At 37.4% G+C, this 26,127-nt stretch overlaps 1 protein-coding gene across 1 annotated transcript in view; it reads right to left on the bottom strand.

Annotated features, from left to right (window-relative positions):
- The window catches only part of LOC139710039 (annexin-B12-like), an 82,273-nt gene that overhangs the window by 16,049 nt on the left and 40,097 nt on the right, over positions 1–26,127 (bottom strand). The window contains exons 2-7 of the mRNA XM_071621985.1: positions 7,634–7,723; positions 6,893–6,962; positions 4,432–4,526; positions 3,942–4,055; positions 2,572–2,634; positions 1,512–1,545 (exon numbers count right to left, since the gene is read on the bottom strand). Of these exons, the coding sequence (XP_071478086.1) occupies positions 1,512–1,545; positions 2,572–2,634; positions 3,942–4,055; positions 4,432–4,526; positions 6,893–6,962; positions 7,634–7,723 (466 nt within the window). The remainder of the gene's footprint in view (positions 1–1,511; positions 1,546–2,571; positions 2,635–3,941; positions 4,056–4,431; positions 4,527–6,892; positions 6,963–7,633; positions 7,724–26,127) is intronic.

Genomic DNA, 26,127 nt, shown 5'->3' with positions numbered 1-26,127 from the left:
CCCACAACGTCCACGGCGAAGCACAAGTTTGCACATTGGGAAATCGCCTGTGTAGCATTGAACAGGAACTTGTCAGATGGTAGAAAATAAAGTCAAACGGGCAGTCCCAGACAGACATAGATAATGGGACTCATATAATTTTTACGACACACTGATCGTCCCTGCGGTGTTCCGGTTTGAACGGCTTATTATTTCATTTCATTTCTTTCCTTGATTTTCCACACAGATTATACAGTGTTGTATTTGCAACACCCATCCATGACAATCGAGTATTGTAAAGCAGCACATAATATTATATTATGAGTTCAGTATAATTATAAAGACTCTATTAACATTTACATGAAACAAAATCTATTAAAATCAATCTAAAGTACGTTACATTCATGACGGATGAATAAAATTGTGTGCGGTGGGAACCTACATTGAAGCATGCAGTTGCTTGTGAGTGCAGGTCCCCAGAAAAAAAAAAAACAACAACCCAAACCAAACAAAGTACTAAATAAAAACGTAGGAACTTGAAGGGATGATATAGGATTGGTGGAGACGAGGATCAGGCTTGTAACTTTTTGCGAGATACCAAGAAACCACCTATGAATACTACAGACCCTACCATTCTAAGAGCAATTCGAAGTTTATTTGATGAAAATCGGTTTTGGAATGGCTGAGACATCCGAAAACAAAGTAAACAAAGTGATCCTAATAAAAGGTGGTCCCATTTTTTATTAGGATTCCTCTTTTTTATGATTTTATGTCAGCCATTTCAAAATAAATTTTCATCAAATAAATGTTGAATTCCTCTTGGAATTGTATGCTCTGTCGTATTTCATAACAGATTTCTCATCACCTCACAAAAAAAAAAAAAAAAAAATTGTTAGAAACCCGAAGTTAGGTCTCAAACAAAACTATACGATCCCCTCAACATGATCGAGATTTAGGGGGAGGGTGTCCTCTGTGTATCTGGAGGATGAGTCATCGCGTGCAATTATCAGCCGCAAATTGCAACATTCACATGACGAATTTTCAAAATGAATCCAAGTTGAGTTAATTGTCGTTTTGCCAATCACACGCCTGTAATTAAGCCCAGTTTACTGTAAAATACCATTCTGAACACAATCAGAAAATTGGCTTTTTATAAAATCTATAAAATGTAATACTTTTATCCTGAAGAAAAATAAAAAGTCAGACGAAATTGTTACTTTTAATACCATTGCTGCTCTTCAGAAAAAGCATAATTATAATGTCTTAATCTCGTTGACCAAAAGAAATCATGAAATCATCTATTACACATTTAAGCATGTACTTTATTTGCTTAATGACGGAAATTTATTCTTATCATGTGTAATTCTTAATTAATCGCATTTCTTTTAGAGAGAGTGCGTATGAGTTTTGAGGTTCATAAACCCGGCGTCTACACAAAAAGGTAATTTATAATGGGTAATGAGATGAATACAGAATAAGTGAGAGTTATTTCCTATGTATCACTTCTTTAAAAGAAAAAGAAAAAATCTCACCTTCTTTATAAGCTTTGGTGATTGCCTCTACCTCCTGCAAGAAAGCAAAGACAAAAAGAGGGAAAAGTCATTGTTTTAACTTGATATTGATTGTCCTTTTTAGATGGAAGGGGGAGGGGGCTTAATGTCCCCTCCCCCCCCCCCCCCCCCCTCCGCTTGGACGGAAAGGATCTCTCGACGGTACCCTTGGAAAGTCGTAGGTGGATAAATAGCTGTGGGTTTCTTCTTATTATTTGTTCGATCATTTCTCAGATTTTTTTTTCAACCCAAACTATGGGGGGGGGGGGGGGGGGGAGGCGCTGCAGCCCCCTGCCATTCCCCCGTTCTGAGGCTCCTGTATTGTGACGTCATTATAACATGAGAAAAGATGACGACGTCGATGATGATTGATGCTGATGACGATTGGTTGAAATGATAGTCAGAATGATATGAGCAGTAGTAAGAGTAGACGTACCTATCATATTGATAACAATGATAATAATAACAATAATAATAGCAATAATAATTACAATGAAAATAATAATAACAATTATTATTATTATTATCATCATCATCACTTTCATTATCATTATTGTTGTTATTACTATTATTTCTATTGTCATACTCATGATAATAATAACAATATTGTAGATAACAACAGAATGTCCTATGTATACGCACTACGAGGGTATCCAATTTCGTGGCTGCACTTCTACCAGGAGATTTAGTCAGGACTCCTTAGCTGGGTTGAACAGGACATTATGGGTAGCAATTAAGTATGTATTATGATTATTCTTCTGTGTCATTGGCGTGCCTTTGGCTCGTGCACGACTGAACGCTATCACACGAACATCAACTGAATTGTTGAAGTCATTGTTGAATGCATAGATTTATAATCATCCCGTCTTTCACAATAATGCAATCTCGTAACCTCTCAACCGATGTTCTTACACTTTTTCCGCTTGTTGTCTCAACACGTCAGAATTATCTAATTATACTTATAAAGAGCCCATTATAATCAAAACGTGTAAATTCATTCTCGAAATAAATGAATTCTTGGCAAACACTACCCGCGACTTGCCTGGGGTTCAAGAGGGTAGAGCATCTCCAACAGCGCAACGTCTTTGTGAGCCAGCGAGGGATTCTGTGGTTGGGGGGGGGGGGGGGGGGGGGAGAGAAAAAGAGAAAAAGAAATCCATTAGTGAATTAGCAGTCAGCAACAGTTGGGTGCAAAGAGTCACAATTAGTTGAGACATGCGGAATGGGATTATTCAACCAAAAGAAACAAATTAGAATCAATGCTCTTCATAATTTTGCTCCACATTACAACATAATATTTTTTTTTTTACTCTGTCTTCTCAAGAAAAATGAAACCCTGACTTGAGTCCTGATGCATTTTGTTTGCTACGTTCACTAAAATGATTTTTCCCGGTTTGCGGGAATGACCAGAAAATATTTCACTTCCATCTTTTTTACCACACTAAATGTCAAGTCTCTCTAGATCACTTGGAGCAAATCGCACAGGTGACATTGTAAGTTGTTTATCCTTCCCTAAAATTTGACACGTTTATAATGCAAACCTATAAAAACTATGCCTCGCGTCAATCACTATACATAGAAAGAGCGATGGAAGTGATTATGGTAATGAATTTATCACAAACGTCGATGAACTACTAAAAAGAAAAAAAAAATGGCTTGCCGTTGAAACAAGGACGTAGGGCGTGGCCAAAGTGTGGCGCTCAGAGTCTTTAAAATTTTAATCGAGGTTATAGCATCAATCTTTCCTGCGGTGTATGTCAAGTGATGGAGCGTCAACTTTGTGAAAGGAAACCTGCCTCATTAAGAAATACTCGCCCTTCGCGGTACTCCACAACGACTATTTTAGGGAAGCGCTGGGATTGTAGAAAATAAGAAATGCAGGATACCCCGACAATGAATCAATGATGGGCTCAATTTGTCTGCCATTTCCTCATTTTTTTTTTTCACTTTCCGGTAGGCACGTACGAGCATCCATTGACTTCGTGAAATATTCAACTTGATAGATAATAATTATATGGAAATTTTTTGAGGCAGACTGCAATATGGAAACCTTTTTTAGATTTCACATCCTGCGAAACGATGCGATATAACTGTTGCGTAAAGAAAAAAAAAACCGTGTGTTCTTCGTTCTGTCCTTCCTTTTCTATCCCTCCCTCTCTCGTTTCATCTATGTATCTATATTTTATCTATCTATCTATCTATCCATCCATTTATCTATCTATGTATATTTCTATCAATTGATCTATCTATCCATCCATCTATCTTCCTATAGTATCTGTCTATTCAATTCAATTGAATAATTCAATTCATATATCTATCTATCTATCTATCTGTCTATCTATCTATCTATCTATTTATATATCTATTCATCTACTTCTGAAGGTAGTTTAGTTTACCTTATCCTACCCATACCTGTAGTGTATTGTGAACGTGCTTTGCCAAAAATACGTCTGGTTTCTCCATAAGGCCGCTTATCGTTTTCCGGTATTGTACGCTGAGGTCGCTCTTCATTTCGGCAAGAAGGCTCTGTATAAAAGATTTGACGAATAACGACATTAATTTTCATCAGTTTTAAAAGACTAGAAATGTGCGGGGAATAACCTAAGCACCATAAACCTCAACCTTGACAAAGAATATAAAGGAAAAAAGTGATACCCATATTTACATACAAATAAAACCATTATAGATCAGGAGGCGAAAGAAAAAACGGAAAAGATATTCGAGATTGATATTAACCAATAGCCAATACTGCAATTTAAAAGTAAAATAAAAAAGCAAAAACAACTGCAATAAGAACAAATTATCACAATGAATTGCACATTGACGACAGACACAGAGATGTTAAGGAAGAGAAATAAGAAAGGACAAACTTTTCAAATGTGCCCGCCCTACCAATACTCACTGTGCTGTATTTGGCTTCGTAAGACTTCGCTATCAGCTGCCTCTGTTCATTAGTACGTCTAGACAAAATGCTTGTAATTGATTTATCATCCGAACCTGTAAGAACAATCACCATACCATATTATTCAATGAAAAGAAAAAACCTGCATATTAAGTTATTTAATTATTTCCTCAAGTCTCTGAGATTACAACATCACCGATTATAAGGAATTATTTTACATCACGCAACAGATTAAGTGCTATCATTATTTTCTGTTGTTTTCTTTTCAAATTCCCCTTTGAAACCTATGGATTAAAAAATAACGAATCACATTAGCTCAAACTGTTATCTTTCCCTTTTAATGATCAATGTTTCCAGTGGAATGAATAAGTAAATCATCGAACCACACCCTTCTTTATGGTCTCGGTGTCCCTAACTTTTGTCCTGTCTTAATGTCATGAGAAACTCTGATCCACATTCTCTAGTACGATGTCAACTTCGTTTATCTAGTATTATCATGGGGGGAATTTCGTAATTGAGGGGGTTGGTGCAATATAGTGCTAACCCAAACAATAGTCATTTTGAGATAATCGCTGTTGAAGGTTTGGAAAGTCCATACATTGTACATTAATAAAACATGAATGCATGCATTTTTACCATGTTATTGGTTGAATTCAAATATGATATTTTCACTGAGGTTAGAGTGAAGGATATGGATTATGACAATGCATGTAACTCAATTTTAGCAAAAGTGTGGGTTAGCACTATATTGCACCGACCCCCTCAATTTATCCAACAATACCTGGCGCAATTAAATTATCGCACTAGCATATGCATGCATGTGTAAATACAATCTCAGACGTTATATTATCAGACGATCTTTTGTGGAGGTGCTTTGTGTGTTCTCGGCAGCAAATTTTAACCAGCATCTCAAACAATGCACGACGATTTGCTTTAAATCAATAACTTGGTATTCTTCCGCGCTGACGCAAAAAAAAGCGCCACGCCCTAATTTGATAAGATGTGAATAGGCAGCCTGCGTGACTGTGTTTACGAAGGTTTTATGATTACGTCCATTAGATGAGAAAATAGTGCATCACGGCATGACAGATGTAATATCATGATGTCTGGAAGCATCCGTCAATCAAGCCCACGCTTTGCTCGCTGTCTGTGACATTTTGCAATATTCTCTGATGTTTTCACCACTCTTATAGGACCTTGAGGTCGGCAGCGCATTGTACTAACGTAATTCTTGTTGTTCGTACGAAGCTGAACGACAAGCGTCAACTATTTGGCGAAAAGTTAATGAATCTAATCATTTCTAAGTTCAGAAATTGTCAGTGAGCTTGTTCATCATGTAAGTAAACAGAATGAAAATGCCATCAATTGATATGACAAGCCCAGCGTTAACATTACGAGCTCGTATATCAGAAAACAAAGAAATACGGAGAACCAACACGAAACAAAACATAATAGAACAATTTATGTATAAGTGAAAATACTAATAAATAAAAATGACATCACTTTTACTTTCTTTCTTTGTCATTTAGGGCTGTGCAAGTCCGCTTCCAATTGATGTATGTTCAATAATATTGCTCTTGATTTCACTTGCTTCATTTCTACGTAAATTGTATATTTATGATTATGTTGTGTTTTTTTTTTTCTCGTTCATCCAACGCAAAATTATAATTGAATGTGTGTAATGACGTTACCAAAATAATGTTAAAGGGTTGGTATAGTATTGCTTGAGGTGAGAATTCAGCTTTTAATGTTTTGCGAGATAATAATTATGTATTTAGAAACCATTCAATGAAATGTTAAAGAGCATACAATTCTAGGGGAAATTGAAAGTTTATATTATTTAACATATGATGAAAATCTGTGGTTTTGAAATGACTGAGATACAAAAAAAACAACAACGTACAATGTACAATAAACATGATAAAGAGACCCTAATGAATGTCGTAGCCTGTCGCATTTTTAGTATCACTTTTTGGGATATCTCAGCCACTTCAAGACTAACTATCATCAAGAAACTGTGAATTCGTCTCAGAATTACATTTTTATTCAAATTTTATAAGATGTTTCTCTTTATCTCACACACACACACACACACACACACACACACACACACACACAAAGTTCGAAACTGGTGGCCCCATCTATTAAATAAAAACTGTACCATCCCTTTAAATGCGTCCTGCATGAAAATAACCGTGTGTCTCACAAGAGCTCCCCCACAAATTAATGATCCACTGACTTGTTCTCTACCCCGGGTTGACTGCATGAATGAGGTGTCAATGGTAAATGTACACTTCCTGGACAGGTACCGCACGGATAAAGTAGATCATAAAATTTGACTCTTGTGATTTGTTGGTATATATCTACAATAAAGGAGGAGATCACGGCGTGATTGCGTGTAAGATATGCATGGAGTTAACTGTATGAAACTACATTTCTTTTTTAATGCGACATAGCTTACCTTTAAACGCCTTGTGCAGATCCTCAACGTCTTTCTCAACATTGAACGGGTCTGCTGGCTGTACGGTCCCCTGACAGAACAACAATCGATGATAATAATAAAGTTAATTGATTAACACTCGGCCAGTCTCGATGTCCCACTTCGGTTTCGGATATCTCCTATTGGGGACCGAGAGTTTAGGCCTGTAATTATCGTCCCCAGAAGAGCTGCCATACAATATGGAAGTCTGGATGAAACACCCTTACCCTAATTTAACGTTAACAGCTGCATCGACTCGATTGGAGTTACGTGCGAGAAAAGGAAGTTATTAAGCGCGTGCAAACAAACTCGATTGTCTTCAATTCAATACATGTTCAGTCTGCAAAGTTTCCATTGTAAACTGCACTCTGAAAGTGTATAACAAAAACAGCAAAAAAGAGGGATAGAGGAGTAATACTTAAATGATAAAGATATATGCATTTAAACAATTGCGTTACTAAATATTAATGACTGATGATTTGATTTATAATTACTTCTTGATAATTTGTTTCAATTTACAAAGGCCTACTCGTGTTTGTGTAGGCCCTATACTTGAAGACATCAGAAATTATTGCGGTATTGATAGTACTATTAGCAATGACAAATAAGTTACAGAAAAAAAAAACATGACTATGTTCACTTAAATGCAACACACCACCAGTGCACTTAAAGTTATCATCGGCATAATTATACATACGTATCACAACGATTTTTTTTTCTCACCCTCGAAAGGAAATCTCTGCATACAATAGCGGGTCTGGTCCTTACTGGACACGGGGGCTGGTCGGCTGGCATGATCTGCTTCCCGCCCTCCTGAGTGAAATATAATAATATGGGGAGAGAGTGAGAGATTTTAGATGGAGAGATAAATAAATCTATAAATGTAAACATATAACCATGTATATTATATATATATATATGTATATATATCATGTAATAACTAAAATAGAGAAATAATAAGATAGGTAGGAACAAAGAGAGTGAGAGAGAGAGAGAGAAAAAAAAAATTATGACCCGCCACGACAAAAGGATTCGAAAGTCGCTGACGGCTGAGCCGAGAAAATCAAATTTAAAGTCAAAACTGGTCAAAACCATCTATTTTCTGGTTCTGGCATAATTTTGTTGTCTAATATTTCGTGTATCATCTGCCGAAATTTCGAAGCTGATCAAAGGAACACCAAGAAATTAGCGTTTTTCTGAGCCATGATTTTACGACTTTCAAAGGAACAAAAACGTGAGTGAAGATTTGGATTTAGCGCCCCAGATAGACTCCGCCCCTAGCAACAAAGGAGTGATCTTACTGGTCAGTGTGTGGCATATGGCATAATTAGTCGTGCGTAGACCGTTATATATATATATATATATATATATAATATATATATATATTTATATTTTGGATCAAAAATTTGTTTTCCATTGATTGGTTAAAAGAGCTTCACGTGATTATAGGTATTTTGAACTATTTTAGAGTGTTGGTGTGTTTTACACTCCATGAAGTACTATTTGCAAAATGACGTCACTTTTATGACGACATTTTGCAAATAGTATGCTATTTGCAAAATGATGTCACAATCACTCTTCTTTACAATCAAGTGTACCCGTCCGCGTCCGATCCCGAATTCTAGTGTTCAGGTTTGCAGCGGCCATACGAGCGCTTGGATACATGCGACGGGCAACTCTGGCAGTGCCACGGCTACTACGTTTTTCAATTTCCGATCTCTCGCACTGTTGCGTATTGCAGGCGCTGCGCTGCCGCCGCAGTGCGGCTAAGCCTATATGATTTTCACTTTTTATTCAAATTTTTGATCCAAAATATAAAACAAATATACTTTGCCTAGTTTCGAGTTTCTTGTTAAAACTATGGGCCTCGGTGACTCCAAACTAGTACTATTCACTTCGGGGCTGCGCCCCTCAGTGAATAGTACTAGTTTGGAGTCACCTCTGCCCATAGTTTTAACAAGAAACTCTCAAGGCCAAGTATATTTGTATAATATAAATGGCTGCATATCCAAAATAAGGCGTCATTTCAAAACCGAATTTCATCTATTAAGATTTGTAATACCTCTTGATAGAATTGTATGCTCTTAAACACTTCATAGGTGGTTTCCAAGTATCTCGCAAATATGCTGAAAAACCTGAATCCTCATCTCAACCAATACTGCACATCCCTTTAAGATGTGAATGCAGAGTAATATATTTGTAGCAAACTTCAATAAGTACAAAAGCCCCAAAAGAAAGCAAGAATGAATTGTACCGCCACGTCGATGCTATCAAATTTTTTCCTCCTATTTTTATCAGCCAAATAATTATTATTTTATGATGTCTTAAAGTAAAATGAACACGGCATTCACAAGGGAATTACTTCTGTCATAGGAGTGGCAATTATCTTGCAAAATTGCGTCCAGTAGGTATGTCACACTACTTCATGGTAAGCCTTTGTTCCCCCCCCCCTCCTCTTTTTCATATTAGGGTAAAAGCTATGAAACGTCCCTGTCTAATCGTACGTATATATACTCTGCACAGAAATCAATAATCTGCGGCACAGTGTTGAGCTCAAAATCAGGTTCTTTGGCAATTGACTTGCAAGAGACACCCAAAAGAAATATTTTAAGAAACATCACATTCGGAGCTTTGATAGTCTTTCATTTTTAGACCCTTTTGTCCTTAACGACTCCGGGCTGCTGTGGACAACCGATGCTGCTATTATTGTGACGTATAGTGATTTGTCCCGTGACTTGCTTGACAAGCTGATGTGTTTTGACGGGCAGGAAGCGGGCGCTGTAATGGTCGTCTTCCTGTTTGGATGTATTTATAGGAAAGGGCCGGAGTGGACAACTTGGAGACTATAATGGGGGTCAAGAAATAGACACTCCTATATCGCTCTGTATACTATCATGGCAGTCCTTTAAAGGTACTTTTTACCATTGGAAGCAGTTATTTAAAAAAAAACCCTCAAGATATCACATTTGATGCATAGATGTGTAGGTCAGCTATTTCACAAAACATCCTACCATGTAAAAATTTCGCAAGAAAGTCTAAAACATAAGGAGATATTACTATTTTTCTCAAGAAACCATAACCGTAGACAGTTTAGTCTAGAAATATCTTTATCATAACTATAGTTCACATTTTGTATATCTAACAATACTTATACTGATTCAGCTTTTTACATTGGCTGTTCCTATCCCTAACTCACATTTTAGAACTGTTTTGAAGCACTAAAGCTGGGTTTTTGTTTCATTTGCAAATGGTAAATTATGCCTTTAATACAACGTACAATACAACGTTATTGCATAGTCATAATAAAGCCATCGCGCACACGAACAAAACGAGGTGATCTCTTATCGTTTTTCAACTTGACAATAACCCTTTGTGTTAAGCAGAAAATGAATACACTATTGTAGTTACATTATAGCAATACAGTTTAAAACCCAAACGACTTCATATTGCTTTGCATGGAATGAATTACGGAACATAATTTTTCCATCTCTCTCGCTCTCAGAAAATGAAGAGATAAAACTTTTGCGTTTTGAGATGAAGATAGGAATATTAACACACTGACATCATGTTGAATTACTGCCCTCCACAAAACAGAAAAACAAAACAAAAAGAGATTCAATCAGAAATTTGAACGGAAATTGAAATCGAAATTCTCTAGTAACAGGTAAGTCAAGCTGAATGGATTAGGTAATGGGTTTTGTATGTAACTTTGTGAGCTGAGCGCTCCCTTTTGACGATTTTCTCTAATAATCATAATCTGTATACATGTTATTGAGCGAAATATATTCTTAGCGTAGATATGTGGTTGGGGTGTGCGTTGATGGCGTTACTTGCAAAGCGTAATCGTGGCAACCTTTTCTCACGACCGCTGCGTGCAAGCATATTTTCGAAGTTTAAATATATATGTAATTCATCAACAAGAGAAGGGTTATTTTCTTCGCTGCTAATGTAGGCCGCACCATTAGCCATGCGTGCCGTCCTGTAATGCATGCGAGGTGCAGCGATATATATATTTTTTTCTTGTCATTTTTTTTTTTTTTTGCATTACGCTAATGAGCGATAGTTGCACAACCGACCTTGATGCTTCAAATGAGGAAGGAAAAAAATATAAGTTGGAGGGAACGACAGAGAAAGGAAAGGAAGAAGGGAGCTATAGGGATAAAGGGAGAGGGTATATAAAAGAGATGGGAACAAGCTTGCTCTTATATGGCAACAGATGATTATGGGCATTATACACGGCATTCATTGTGAATCTCGGAGCAAAACGCTGTGTCTGTAATATAACCATAACTATATATGGCTCACTAACATGACTGAATGATCATCGTCAACCTACCAAAATTCAAAACAATAAACAAATAAATGAATACATAACTAAAACAGTAATACACACACACATATACGAATATATCTTATACATATAATCATGATACAAGGGCCTACATACACTACACTACTCAAGTTGATATTCTTATACAGCTAACTCATGGTAAAATTGTAAAATCAACAACAACAGCAACAACAACACCACCACCAACAACAACAGTTCTCAATGCTGCCAGTGGAAAATTCATCCATACTCGAGAAATTCAATTCCTCTAGAATGCTAACTGCAGGATCAACATCCTTTTTTATTGTTCGTTTGTTTGTTTGTTTGTTTTGTTTTGTTTTGACTTCGGACTTGTTCATCCCATCCAAAGATTTGAGAAATCTTACTCTGGCTGACATGGATACGTGTGTATTAAGGGTAATTTGACTAATACACTATCTCTTTCAATCAAATATTGTAAAATACTGGTTATTCTTTTGTCTTATGCTGTTCTTAGTCGCCGTTTTTTTCTCTTCTTTTTTTATCTCGATATATATCAAATTTACCTACATTATTCTATTTCATCGAGAAAGCGATTGGAAATCTTGCGTTTTGTACAAGGGATATGTCTGCAACTAATATCTTGTCATTATTATCATTTACACCATTATCATCATCATAGAAGTGATGATGATAATCAATAACGACATTGCCATATCATCATGTTAGCATGAATCACTTTTACCATTATTAGTGCGGAGAATTCATTTTACCACCACACGATTGCTTCATCGCGGATGTAAAGAGTTCATGACTGTTCACAAACACGCCGCAAAAAAAGATTTTTTTATTTCCCAGGTCTTTCAAGAGTTAGCATGCCAGTGTCAACTACACCTTCCTCAGACAATGCCGCTTCCAACGTTATCCGAAATTTCGGTGGAAAATCCGCACAGATTTAGGAATGAGGATCCCTCATTTTTTCTCTCTCTCTATCAATCTGTAAACCATCTGTCTGCATGTAACTTGCAAAGTTTGAGTGGTCGAAGAGACATATCGTATTCTTGACTTATTTGGTCAATCGGGCCGACCAGAAAATGAGGCAAGAGTAGTTGGATCCAGCGGATGAAATTAGCTCTGTATATCAAGGTTGACGCACTTTACACTATTACGGAAACCTACAGTATATAGTTTGGAGAGGCAACATGGATATTCGGGAGAGGGCTGGCAGTGAAAATAGATAAAAGAGCGGGTAATGAGTCGACTTGCTATAATGAAAATTACAGGAAAAACCGAATATGAAATGCATATGTGTATAAAAGCGAGACATATGCTACCATATTTGAGAGTGTGTATTAAAAATATGAAATATGCTGGAAGTGACTGTTGCAGAAAAGCACGCTGTAAAGGGATTTTTTATCACCCTTCCGTAACATATACCCAAACACAAACAAGCACACTCTCTCACTAACCAACCACTAAGTGTCATGGTGCCATTGGAGATATGTTGGTACGTGCATTACACAATTTATCAATTTATTTACAATGGATCAAATATATATATTTATATTATATATATATATATATATATATATATATATATATATATATATATACATACACACACACACACACACACACACACACACACATATATATATATATATATATATATATATATATATATATATATGCCTTCGTCACGAATGTCACACATGGGATATAATGAAAGCGGCTGACAATGTAACATGAGCGTAATGATGGCATGACCGTAAAGAAGAGCCAACTGCAAATGTGGGTCTGTATCCTTGTCGGAACTGATGCTGCAAGCAAGCAATACATATGATCTCTCAGAATTGATATCGAGTTGAACTAAAGTTATTAACGACAACAGCACGTGTTTTTTTTCTACGTTTTATCCCGGGTGATTACCTTACCCATAGTTAAAGCTAGATGTGTTCGTTCCATTTCGGGCGCTGTTGGCATCGCCGTGCGAGCGCCGTGGTTGACAGATCCCCGTTTGTACACCCATGGTACACCTGAAAATTCACTGCGAACGGTTACAGTGGGTAATACATTCTTGGTAGGGGTTTTACGAGCTGGGCAGATGCAATGAGTACTTAACTCCAAGGTTTATAACAGCATAAGGGCTTGGTAACTATATCACGGTATTTAGATTACATAGAACTTGACAAATTTAACGAGGTTTATCGATATAGTGATAAGCGCAAATTCTGCCACCTCCGGGCACTTTTCATTGATGTTATGATTACAATCTAATAACCCCCAACATGATTTTCTGACGATAGGTCTCAAAATTGCTTCAGTTTCAGGTAATTATCTCTATATTGGCGCAATCTTCCCTGGGCAATACGTGTACATCAACTATATTCCCATACCTATACACCTAGACAGCCACTGCAAGTAAGTAGTACCGCAGTCCTCATCTCAAGTAATGTTACACCGTGTGATATAATTGAAAGTAAAATTATTTTTGATAGCCCTTTCGTTTCCGGTGAATTTGTCACGTATTCCCTGTCAATCACTTCCTGATGCGATCGATATCTTTGCGGGGGGGGGGGGGGGGGGTAGTCTTCCGACGTTACAAGGATCTAATGTCTTTTGAAGGACTACGAAAAGAACTCCTAAAGCAACGTTACCATTTGTACATTAAATTTGTAATCTTCTGATCATCCGAAAAATAAAATAGTAATTAGCATGTTTCGAGACGCTCATCCCACTTATTATTGGTTAAATTTTATTAGGTAATTTAGCAGTCATAAGAAAGAATAACATAACCAGAACTTTATCAAATGTCGGAGATTGTTTACATCTCTTTTCTACGTTTTGTTTCTCATTGTTTCTCACTGTTGCCCAAAGTGGAAATATTATGATAAACAACAAGTGTTACTGCCGTCTGCCTACCTATAGAGTGATACACCTATAATAGAGTCCATTATGAAATGGAACGCTCAAGTAAGAGATTCGCATTTTTTTTTTAAGGTATCCCGCTGTTGCAATAAAGTGAAGTTTTAGTATCTCCAAGAAAAAGAAAGCAAAATCTGCAACAGCAATTATCAGAATCTGCGACCGCCGTAATGTTTTGACAGGGGAAAGGCTGAGCCCATTATGATGTACATGCCCTTGTGTATTTTTTTTCCCGGCAAATCATGAAATTCATATCGCTCACTGTCAATAGGGCACATTACCTCAGGTTTCTCCTCTTCTTCCCTCTCTCAAAACCCCGATCCATATCCACACTCCTACGCCATAAGATGGTCATTATTAGTGACAACGTGTCTTACACCATGTAGCCACACTGTCTTCGCTATTGGCTGCGGCGTATCCATGGTAACGCCTTGATATGCATGGGCACTTCAAGAAAAAAAAAAACCGTCTCATGAGCTGGAAAATATTGGTCCTACAGCAGATTTCATACTTTGTGAAATTATTTTGGCATTCCCTCACTCCCAACGGTACATACAAAACAACTTTTCAATAATAAAACAAAAACAATAACAATGTCTCAGGGCTTCTGATTGTCTCATTGTCTTTCAGGAATCCTTGGAGCTCCTTTCAAAGATATGAAGAAAAACTGCTAATGTTACATCGTATGAAACATTCGCCATAATTAATTGATCGTTTGCATGCATTCTGCTAGCATGCCCAGATTACTGTTACAATTTTTTTTTTTTTATTTGCGATGTTTACTTTACAGAACAGAAACGATACAACACTGACGTGCCAGCGAGACTAAATCCCCGTTTTAACGGAACGTTTCACAGTTACCGCGACAACTTCCGGGTAATCTTTCTTTCCATATCTATCAAGACGGTCCTCGTAAAATGATGGTCGGTAACTTTTGCAAAATTCTGACTAAGCCTACTACCAAACATTACCCCGACACTACCGCGACATTACCGCGACAACTCTTTTGTAAAGACGCGGCTCTCGCGGTAACATCCCGATGATACACTCAACACGTATGCGCAATGCTTGTAGTCCACACAGAATGACACACCCAGCGCCGATCGCGTCCATGGATTGTAACCACAGCCCCTTTGCGCATGAACTGGGATGTTGTTATGGAAACCTACCCGGAGAAAAGTTGCGGTGTGTTTGTTAAAACGGTATACCCCTCGCTCTCTCCTGCGTGCGGTTTATTGCCCAAGGCGAAGGATTTTGTTTTCCGGACGTTGTCCCGACGTTGTCGGGGTAAGGTCTGTTAAAATAGGGTTTCGGGTAGAAAGCAATTTGGGGTGGGGGGATATGATTCTTTTTTTTTTTTCGAACAATTTCTCCACCCATATTCACGTTTTAGCACTCGCTGACACTTCTATAAAGAAAGACAGGCCTGTTTGTGGAACAAAGTTGATGAATGTGCAATTGACATATAACTTCATCTTGCGATTGTCTTGTATATGTTTATTTCTCTTGTCAATTGTTGATGTTAATTCAGTGTTAATAATTATTTGTATATCATCATGTACTGCAAAAGCTTCGAAACATTCAAATTAATTAATTTTTGCATCAACCTGTTTACAGCTGTAAGTGATTGACAAATAGCCCTTCTTCAATGTGCCTATTATTCAGTGTTTAGACATAAGCCATAATAAATAAACAAAAATTATGGGCATGCATAACCCAAATATGTATACCCATGGTAATTTTTATATTTTTCATGATGGCTACTTCGAAGACACTAATTTGCTTCGAAACATTTTTTGAAACCACATTATAAAGTTGTGCGTATTCAATAATAACAACACATACAAAAAAAAATGGGAAATATGATTTGATGATCCCTGCTGTTAACGATGGTGACGATCGTTTGTTTGTTTTGTTTTGTTTTTGTTTTTTTGAGGGGCATAAATCAGAATGAAAGTTTGACTCAATGTTTTGAACATTGTAACTTTGTACCCCGGTAATTCTTTATCCGGAAATATTGATGCACACACAGGTCCATTGCTCCCTCTGCCCCTATCCCTGGAGTTCGATTATCTCGGTCGGCCAAAAGTCGATCACTTATAAATGAGCAATGGGGCATCCCGTTCGCCATCAATATTTATTTGAATAGCAGCGGGCAAGGATTTTTGTCTGTTTATTATTCATTTGTTTTTAGTTGGTTTTCGCACCATACAAGGAACTTGAGGGCTGGCGCAATAAATCTGTTTTCTAGCTGTACCTCTGAAAGAGAATAATATTCACTGCAGTTTGGCCATGGTGAGAGTAAACTCTGTTCTTTGTTAGTTAGTTAGTTAGTTGAATAGTTAGTTTTTTTTGTTTTTTGTTTTTACTTTCCTATTTTCAATCTTTAAGATGCTATAGCGACGAACACACACACAAAAAAGAAATTGATCGTGGATTTCGAACTGATCGGATCAATTTTATTTGATCCACATTGCCCTTTATTGTGTGAATGTAAAGAGTACATTTATCAGAACTGACATAATATTGACGAACCAAAATCAAAGCAAAAAATTCATGTGAGAACCAAAGTGCTTAAAATTACTCTTGTGTTAATAACTTTATGTGACCGTGCATCACAAAACGAACAAAAAGTCGCACCCCTTGATTTTACGTGAGGGCTTAAAAAAGGTGAAATTGGTCAACCGAGTCAATCTTGAGGTATATTGTTTTCGGAAAAGCTATCCTTCTTCTACATTATCATGTCATTTGGGTTCATAACATGAATGTGAAAGTGTGTTTCCAGCAGAATTTCTACAACCCTTTTTTGGAGGAGAGTAGAATAATCAGGTATGTTTTCATTTCTTCAAATCCTTTTCACACTCTTCACTTTCAAGTCTAATAACTTTTGAAAGGATATTGCTACTGCTCTGAAAGTTAGCATTGGTCATGAACAGAATGTGTTTAAGAACATGCTTAATTTCAGATTAATCTGATAATCTCTTCATTGTTGTTGCTCCGATGTTTTACATCCTGCGTTTTGTCCCTTTCATCGCACAGCTAGCACAGCTTGGTAAAGATTATCCGCTTAAATAGACGGTGTACTTCAGAGCCTCCTTTCTCAGTTCACATTTTTCCAGAATGTGTGCCTTATTTCCAGAATTTAGATAGGTTAGGGTAGTCCACTTGAATTGAGTTATACATCATTTTAAAGCTTAGAGTCTGTTCTTTCAGAATCTGCCCTTAACTAAAAATCCATGTCTGGCGATTTTTTTGTTTGTTTTGTGGTGCAGGGTCACATATGATATCTTCGATGAAAAGGAAAAATGCATAGCAAATCAGGGAGTGTATTTTGTAGTTGTAATACATTATTATTATAATTATAATTATGTAGTAGGCCCAACATCAAATACTAGGTGTGTGTTTGCATTTGTGTGTATTGAATATGTGCATACTGGAATGTGGGGAGGGGGGATTGTACACTTGATGTAATATGTAGGCCTATGTAATATCAAATGTTGTACTTATAACGGTTGTATATATGTGTGTGTGTGTGTGTGTGTGTGTGTGTGTGTGTGTGCGCGCGTTTGTGTGTTGTTCGTGTGTGTGGGTATAACGTGAGGGATAGATAGGGAACGTTAACAGATATATTTCGCGGTAATAAAGGAAACTATAATGGCTATTACAGTTTGAGGGTTTCCTCCCTACTAAAATCTCATCATGTGGATTGTCCTATGCAAATCACACTCACATCATGCTGAAATCCGCGTGTGCTCTTTTTTGTTCCGTTGATGTTCCTGTCCTTTTGCAATCTAATTTGCTGGCAATTTTCGAACGTACAGCCAACAAACGAAGTTATACCTATATTGGATGAATCCAGCGTGACTCTGACATAACCAAGAAAGCCGGACAATACAAGAAGAGGGAGAAAGAGAGAGAGAGAGAGAGAGAGAGAGAGAGAGAGAAGGGGGGGGGGACAAGAGAGGCATATTGTAGTTTGACTCCATGTATGTATCAGTGTAAACTGAATGCACAGTCTAGGGCCTACGTATTTAAAGATTCATGTTTTTATCTTTTTTCTTTCACACGCATTGACTTAACTCTCAATACATGCCGATTATGTGTGTGTGCTTGTGCTTGTGTGTGTATGTGTTACACGAACGTTGTATAGTTGTGAAATTAAATGTGTGACATGTTCAAATTTCAATTTCAAAGTTTATTTATTTATATGATTTTTCGACAAAACACATACATGTCACTCCCTTTGATATAGCAGAGATTAAGGTAAACAGAACATTGTAGAATGAAAAGGTATACAATAACTGAGGAAGCATATATTAATTATACATTGTGAAAAGAAGTGGTCGAAATAAAGTATAACCTTGCGCAAAGTGCGAAAAATGAAGGTACCCACTGAAAGGCTGTTCTCAAAGTGAGGATTCGGAAGCAGTTTTATATGTAGAAAGTACCAACCGATTGCAGTGAGAAACATATTATGCGGAAATAACATTCATATGTTTCATCGTGTATAAATCGTTTATTTTGTCTAATAAGTATGTGTGTGTTTGTGTGTGTTTGTGTGTGTCAGAACGTACAGCAACTGTGTGCGAAGGAGAGAGATAGATAGATGTATATAATTACATATATATTACTGTATATGCTAATACATATATACATGAATATATATATATATATATATATATATATATATATATATATACATAGAGAGAGAGAGAGAGAGAGAGAGAGAGAGAGAGAGATGGAATGGGAGATAAAAAAAGGGAAAGGGATAAATAAGCATTTTCTACAAAGGATCAAACTGAATTGTATCTCTTCTCTTATTACATTTTTCTCCAACTAGTCACGCCCCCGTTGACAATTCCGCGTAGCATCTTCGATGGCTGTTATAAATCTATAGTTGTGGACAATACTCTCTCTCTCCCTTGGAGAACATTATCACCATACGGTTCCCGTTGCATTCGAACGATGATTCTCCAATCCCATGCCGATAGCAATGAAACTACCCTCCCCCTACCCTCCACACCCACGCCCTCTCCCGATATTTTGTCCCCCCCCCCCCCGATATTCTGTGGTTGTTATCGATGACGGCATGATTATTAGATGGTAATAATAATCACAATGTGGGCTCAAATCAGAGCAAGCTTTCCGATTTTCTTTGTTCTAGTTTGCGTCTCACCAATTTCTCGAGGGATTTCTCTACGCCAAGAAATGTCTCTTGATGATAATGTCATAATTCGCGACTTCTGTTCTTATGCCCTGCTGATCTATATGTGTATCCACATATCCATATCTATATATCCTCACGGGCAAACACTAATGAACACGTACGCACACACACACACACACACACACACACACACACACAGACACACATAATCTTTAAAACCGTATACTTTCTATGGCATAACGATGTGTGTGCGCGCGTGCGTGTATGTTTATTGGAATATTCATTTGTATAAAACTACAAAATTTAACACATACATGTAAATATACAGTGAGATTGTATGAGGTACACTGCAAAAAGTCCGGTGTTAAATAGTGAACACCGAGCTGGTGTTAAATTTTCGGTGCTCATTTATGGTGTTAAATTAACACCTCCGGGTGTCACTTCCAAATTTTAAACTGTTTTTTGAAGAGTTTCTTAGTAACTGCACTTCTTTTTGATTTTTAATTTAAACAAGACGATCAAGAATTTTACATTAAAATATTAGATTTTTGAAAAAATGTGAAAATAAATTTACACCAAAGTAACACCAGCTGGTGTGGTCTCTTATTGAAGCTGGACGGGTGTTAAACCATCGATATTAACACCAACAAATATCAAATCAACACCATGTGGTGTCATTTTTGAATTAACACCAGTACAGTGTCAAAATAACACCAGGTACAGTGTCAAATTAACACCGCGAAGTGTCAGGTGAACACTTTTCAACACCATCACAGTGCATTTTTAACACCTGTGGGTGTGGTCCTTTATTGAAGTTTGATCGGTGTTAGATTTAACACCCGTGGTGTTAAATCTAACACCGCTGTTTTTACAGTGTACGCGATGTGTTTGCAGATTTCTGGTCGCTTTTATACCATTGTGTTTGATCTGATTATTTCAAAAGACATCTACCTTTCGAAATGTTGGCCAGTTATTAGCCTTCTGCATTATTTGTTATTATGTTTCAAGAAACGGCACTGCATATTAAAGCAATATCGAGTTGCATTGTTATGTGGCGATGCTCTCTTTTTATAATGCGGAGAAATGCATGTACGGCCGAACGCAGTATGGAAGAGCTTCGAACTGCCGATCGCCACCACCTCTTTCAGCCGACTTTCTGCAAACCTTGAAATTGTGGAGAGCACCAAATTGGATGCAATGAGGTACAATATTGATAGTGACACAAAGCCCGAGCTGGAATACCGCGCTCCACGCTGCAAACTCATAACTGCCCAATAATAATGAGGGAAGATATGCGCCGGTCGAATAGGTATTGCCCGTGTCCGTCTGCGTCTGGTGGTCGGAAAGCAGCGGGCTTTATAACCCTCTGCACACCACATCAACTACCTATTCTTATGTTTGTGTGTGAAATATGTGCACAGTTGACTCATAGCGCAGAAGGGGTTAATACGCTTCGATGGAAGAAAACCTGGTTTTCTACGGAGGTAACGACAAGCAAATCGAAGGACGTCGTGGAAGTCCGAGGAGGGGATTTAAGAACATCTTCAGGCCAATGAGGTAGTTATTACTACCTCCTTGATGCTAAGATTCCGAAAGCTGAGGAAATTGGGCGTAAAGCGTTGAAAACAGGTCAATGGTGCGAAAAACAAGGGTGATATTGTGCATTTGATTGTTTATCCTATCATTAAAAAAAAACTTGCGGATCTGTCAGCTCTTGACAAAGGCATTCAGAGCATCGTTGATATTGTTTGACATCAGTAAACGCAACGTCAACGTTGTATTCAATGTTTCCAATTATCTACACGTACACATATACCAACGCACACGCACATACACACACAGAGTCGATTTTTTTCCCCTTTTGCTATGAACATTTATATCATGGTCACCAACAGAAGCATCTAGAAATCAATGTCCGCTAATACTAACTTTTTTTTGGCAACAATCAATACCGCACAAAATTCATGTAAAAATAAACAGCGGAGTGCAAAAAGCTCTTATTACGTTCAGGGGAGAAAAATCCAGAAATATACCAAAAATCCTATAATAGACAATGTTATCTACTGTTCTGTTATCTGGAATGTTTGTTGTCGGACACACAATAAACATGAATTTTAGATTCGCAACAGCGAAAGTATAACGTGATCACAGTATTCAGTTACCAGTATTCAGTTACGGGAAAATTGGAGCGGTCTTCTGGTTTGAACTGGTACCGGCTGAAACCAGTTAAGACCAGTTAGAACCAGCAGAGACCAGATAGAAATGTTTGCTGGTTCTTACTGGTTTGTACTGGTTTTTCGACCTGAGAACTCGAATTCTGCCGTTAAAAAGATGAACATTTGGAACAGTGCAGAACAAAGTAAGGCGTCGATTGACACTATTTTGTTCACAATATGATGCGACACCGGAACAAAACATGTAACTGGTAGGCCTACGTCTCTCCCCCCCCCCCCCCCCACCCATGGGCTGAAAGCATTTGGAAATGCCTGTAATATAATTATGGCAGACTACTGCCATCACACTCATGATAAATCAATAATGAATTTGGCACGATTGTTTCTGTCTCTGTGTTCTCTAAGATAGTTTACAAAACTAAATATATAAGTCTACACTTCAAGATATATATTACATTGTATATCTAGGTCGCTTTATATTGAGGCATTTAGTTGTATGGAAAAGAAATCAACCTTTTCTCGGACGGTAGAAAAACAGGATGATTCATAACGTAGCACCCGCACTATGTCAGAGACAAGACTAAGTAAGCCCTCGTGATAAATGCTGCGCTCACTTCCCCGAGGTGAACAGCCTTCCAAAGGTAAGGGCATGCGTACTGTGTAGCATAATGAGGAAGTTTTCTTCGCTGACGAAGCGTTAGGAAGGGGGGGGGGGGGGGCGGTGGCTTCGAAGGCGACGCAGAATGGTCGCAATATGCAGTTCCAATGCATCTATTGCCGAAATTGAGGAAAGAAACGCCAGTTTGGTCCAAATAGAAGTACTTCTTAGACGGACAGCACAGTCGAAGTACAACACAAGTAATATCCGAGAATAAAAGGATGAAGCTTATCCGAAATGTGCGAACGTGCGCTTCCTACTCACTTGAAAAGACACCCGCCATGCCCGCGACATTTTACTCCAGGCGGAGGTGTTTACTGACTTGCAGAATGATAAAATTTGCATGTGCTCAAGTGAACATTGTAGGCGAACATAAGTAAAAACAAAAAGACTGGCACTTGCCTGTAAAAAAACCGAGTGTATTACTATACCAAGCTCGTTCAAAATGTGCAGGGAATACCTAATTCATCCTCAACTTCTGTTCGAATTTGATACACACCAATTTTATCACATACCGTCTCATAATGTGTTAATAATGTGCGGAAGTTCATGAGTGTCGGTGTCAAATTAATGTAAAACAGGTATATTGGTTTCAATTTTCATCAATTTCAGAGCGAGTGAAGGAGAGTAATAACGATGAAGTGTGCAGTAAGCATTGTTCTTGATGTTGGACACCGATGAAACATGGCTTGAAAATTTTCATTTCATACACTCCTATTATAACCACCAACGTGGCTATTGAATTCATAGCGCTATTGGCGCTCATTTCTTGATTGGCTCAACTTGTATGTTCTGTAATCATGCCACGCACGAATAGCTCGCTGCAGGTGTTATTAGAAAATTGAAACTGGATTAGAATGGCCCGTATTTTTATGGACCGTCGAGTTTCATGAGACATAAAAGCTCTCGTGAGAACAACAAAATGGCATCCAGGAACCGATTCCTCATTTTCAACATCAACATAACGTTTGTCTGTCGGACAGTGTGTATTGTATGTGTGAGTGCTTGTGTATGTGCGTGTGTGTGTGCGTGTGTGCGTGCGCGCGCGTGCGTGTGTGTGTTATGTATTTCTCACCCTTGGATCTGGTATAATTGTGTGTTATCCTCATCAACCCTCATGCAGAGAGAATGGCTGACGATATTATCCGTTACGCAGGCGTACTCTAGGATACGGTTAACAATTCGTTACCCCAAAGATTCGATAATCCGAAGGTTCGTTACTCCGAAGGTTCCTTAATCTTGAAACGATATAAGGTTTGTACTTCGGAAGGTTCAGTAGCACGCACGTTCTTTTTGTATTCGGATTAACGAACCCTATCTAATTTTCGGATTATCGTAATTTCGCAATAACAAGCCTTATTTCATTTTCACTTTCGCATTAACGAACCTTCGGAATGATATACCTTCGGATAAAGCCACAAAATGTTCAGACTAACGAAGCATTGGTCATATAGGTAGGCCTGTAGGGAATTCGTGTGTTTCGGAATAACGAAATATCGAAATGACGAAACCAATTTCATTTTCGGATCCACGAATATCACCCTGGACTATAGTTGTGAAGGAACTAGCGGTCTAGAGGTATTTCTATTCTACCATTTTTTTTTTTTAAATCTGCGTAGACCTCATCAAGCTCACATAGCGCATATCATCCGACCTCTTATAGTAGATGATTTGCCATGTAATTATTTTATTATGACGTAAAATGCCTGTAAAAAATAGTGTGTGACATGGGACCTTTGTCATCTGCTGGATATACGACACGTTTCCTGCAAAATTATACCTCCTTTTTCATGACCCTCATGTCCACAACCCCACTAATCTACCCCTGGGTCGTTTTATTTTTATGGCGTAATAGTTTGTTGTCGATTTAGTATATAATATTTATCTTGACGTAAAAGTGAGAAGAGGTTGGTTTGCCTTGACATTGGGATATCGTGCACAACGACTCCAACTTATATAGTTGAATATCACAACGATGACTCCAACTTATGTAGTTAAATATCACAATGTATTTTAATTCTAAGGCGTTATTAGCTTCTGAGTTTTCTCGGCTAGTTGCATTTAAGTACCAATATTGTTTTAAAGAAATAGATTTTCAGTTAATGTCACCTCTATAAGTGGGACATTAGGAAACAAAAAAAAAAACAACAGATATCTTTCAGGGTGGTGTTCATTATAAAATAAAATCACAAAATGTGAGTCATTAAGACGTAGGACCTAATGTGACCCGTTTAATTTTGCAATACAAGCCCGTTTGGAACAACTTAAAGGGACATTCCAGACGATTTTCATAATTTCACATCATGTAGTACGTAAATCGACAACTCCATGTATAGATTTGTAGAATTTATTGCGGTTCTTGAGCAGAGAAACAATACTTTGAAAAACCTTAAACAAATTACACTGAACAAGGATGATGACATAGAGGTTCACATATTTCAGAAATGTTGCATTGTAATTCCAAAACAATACCGCTTGCTCACGAGTTCACCTGTGTAAAATCTATGCATGCCTTCTTCTTTTGTTCTGCTTGTTGATCCCCAATTTGTGAATTCTTACGGTGACTCTCCCATGTCAGCATCCTCGGCTAGTTCATTGTAATTTGTTCTAGATAATAATTCAAAATTTCTTATTCTTCATCCCAATTATCACAAATTCTGAAACTCTGTCTTAAGTAGAACTAATTTATAGTTGTTTAATTGTAAAAATCGGAATATTATCCGGAGGTCTCCTTTAAACAATACGAAACAGGGAATAAAGATGAAATCAATTCAAAGGTAACCCAATTCAAACAGACCTTTGTCCTTCCGTTATGTTCCTCTGCAGACCTATTTATACTGATTGTTCAGTCAATATGTGGGTTCCCTTTTTATGTACATATCATTCGTCACATTTGGGAACAAACATATCAGTATAGCGATATTTGAACAGGGGGTGCCTTCCTGTATACTGTCTATTCCAGTACACAGGTATACGTTTTGCCTATTGCCCTGTGTTGAAATAGGAGCTTGAAAACGAATTAAGGGATTAACTTGTTGCGTTGCAGTAGAACAGTATCACACAAAGTCACGCAATTTCAACAAAAACGGACATATGTCTCTTATATAATACAATGGTGTTTCTTTTGACTCTTTAAAACCGGGGGGGGGGGGGGGGGCACATTGTAACCCGTACCATATTTCATTTGTCACCCCTACGCCCTACACCAATTTCAACCAAATTTGGTGACTTTTCCTAAAATTTCATTGCAAACATTTTCATATATTATAATTTAGCTATGTCCGATATTGATGGTTCTCAGGGTAACCATAAAGTGACAACCATGCATGTCGGTCAGATTTTGCATATTTTTCATTTCCAATTTTAGTTAACTATATTGTGGGAGATGAAAGAGTAATTTTCTTGGCCACAAATTGCTTAAGGATCGAAATATGAAGAATAATATCGGAGCTGTGAATGACCCTGAAATAGACTTCTTATTATTTCCTTTATTTCTCATTTAACATCGGCATCATGCCATAGATATAATATAAATAAGTGACAATACAGTATTTTCCAAAGACTACTCCTTTATTTCTTTGTCATTTTGAATCTTTCACACAATTTTGCCTGTAGTATCATTTCTTTACCATATTTTCAATCTGCAAACTCAAAATTCCAATATTATGAAAATAAGAAATGTGATACCTACACATTATTATGTACCTATATATCCCAAGTAATACATCATAGGTTTCATATATTTCTTTAATTGTAATGAAAAACGCCCCCATGTGTTGACCCAGAGAAATTGTAACTACAACAAATGTGACCGTGCACCTCAAAACGAACATAAAGTCGCACACACTGATTTTGCATGAGGACTGAAAATAAGTGAAATGGGTCAACCTAGCCGAACTTGAATTTTTCATATTTTCTGAAAGAGCGGGTCTTCTTTTACATTATACTAAAATTTGGTATCATAGCATGGGCAGGAGAGTGTGT

The sequence above is a fragment of the Diadema antillarum genome, unplaced genomic scaffold (assembly GCF_040938485.1).
Source record: "Diadema antillarum isolate AM-2024a unplaced genomic scaffold, OU_Dant_1.0 seq00001495_RagTag, whole genome shotgun sequence".
Classification (NCBI taxonomy): domain Eukaryota; kingdom Metazoa; phylum Echinodermata; class Echinoidea; order Diadematoida; family Diadematidae; genus Diadema; species Diadema antillarum.
Note: the sequence above shows the minus strand (reverse complement) of the source record. Positions and strands in the feature narration are given on the sequence as shown.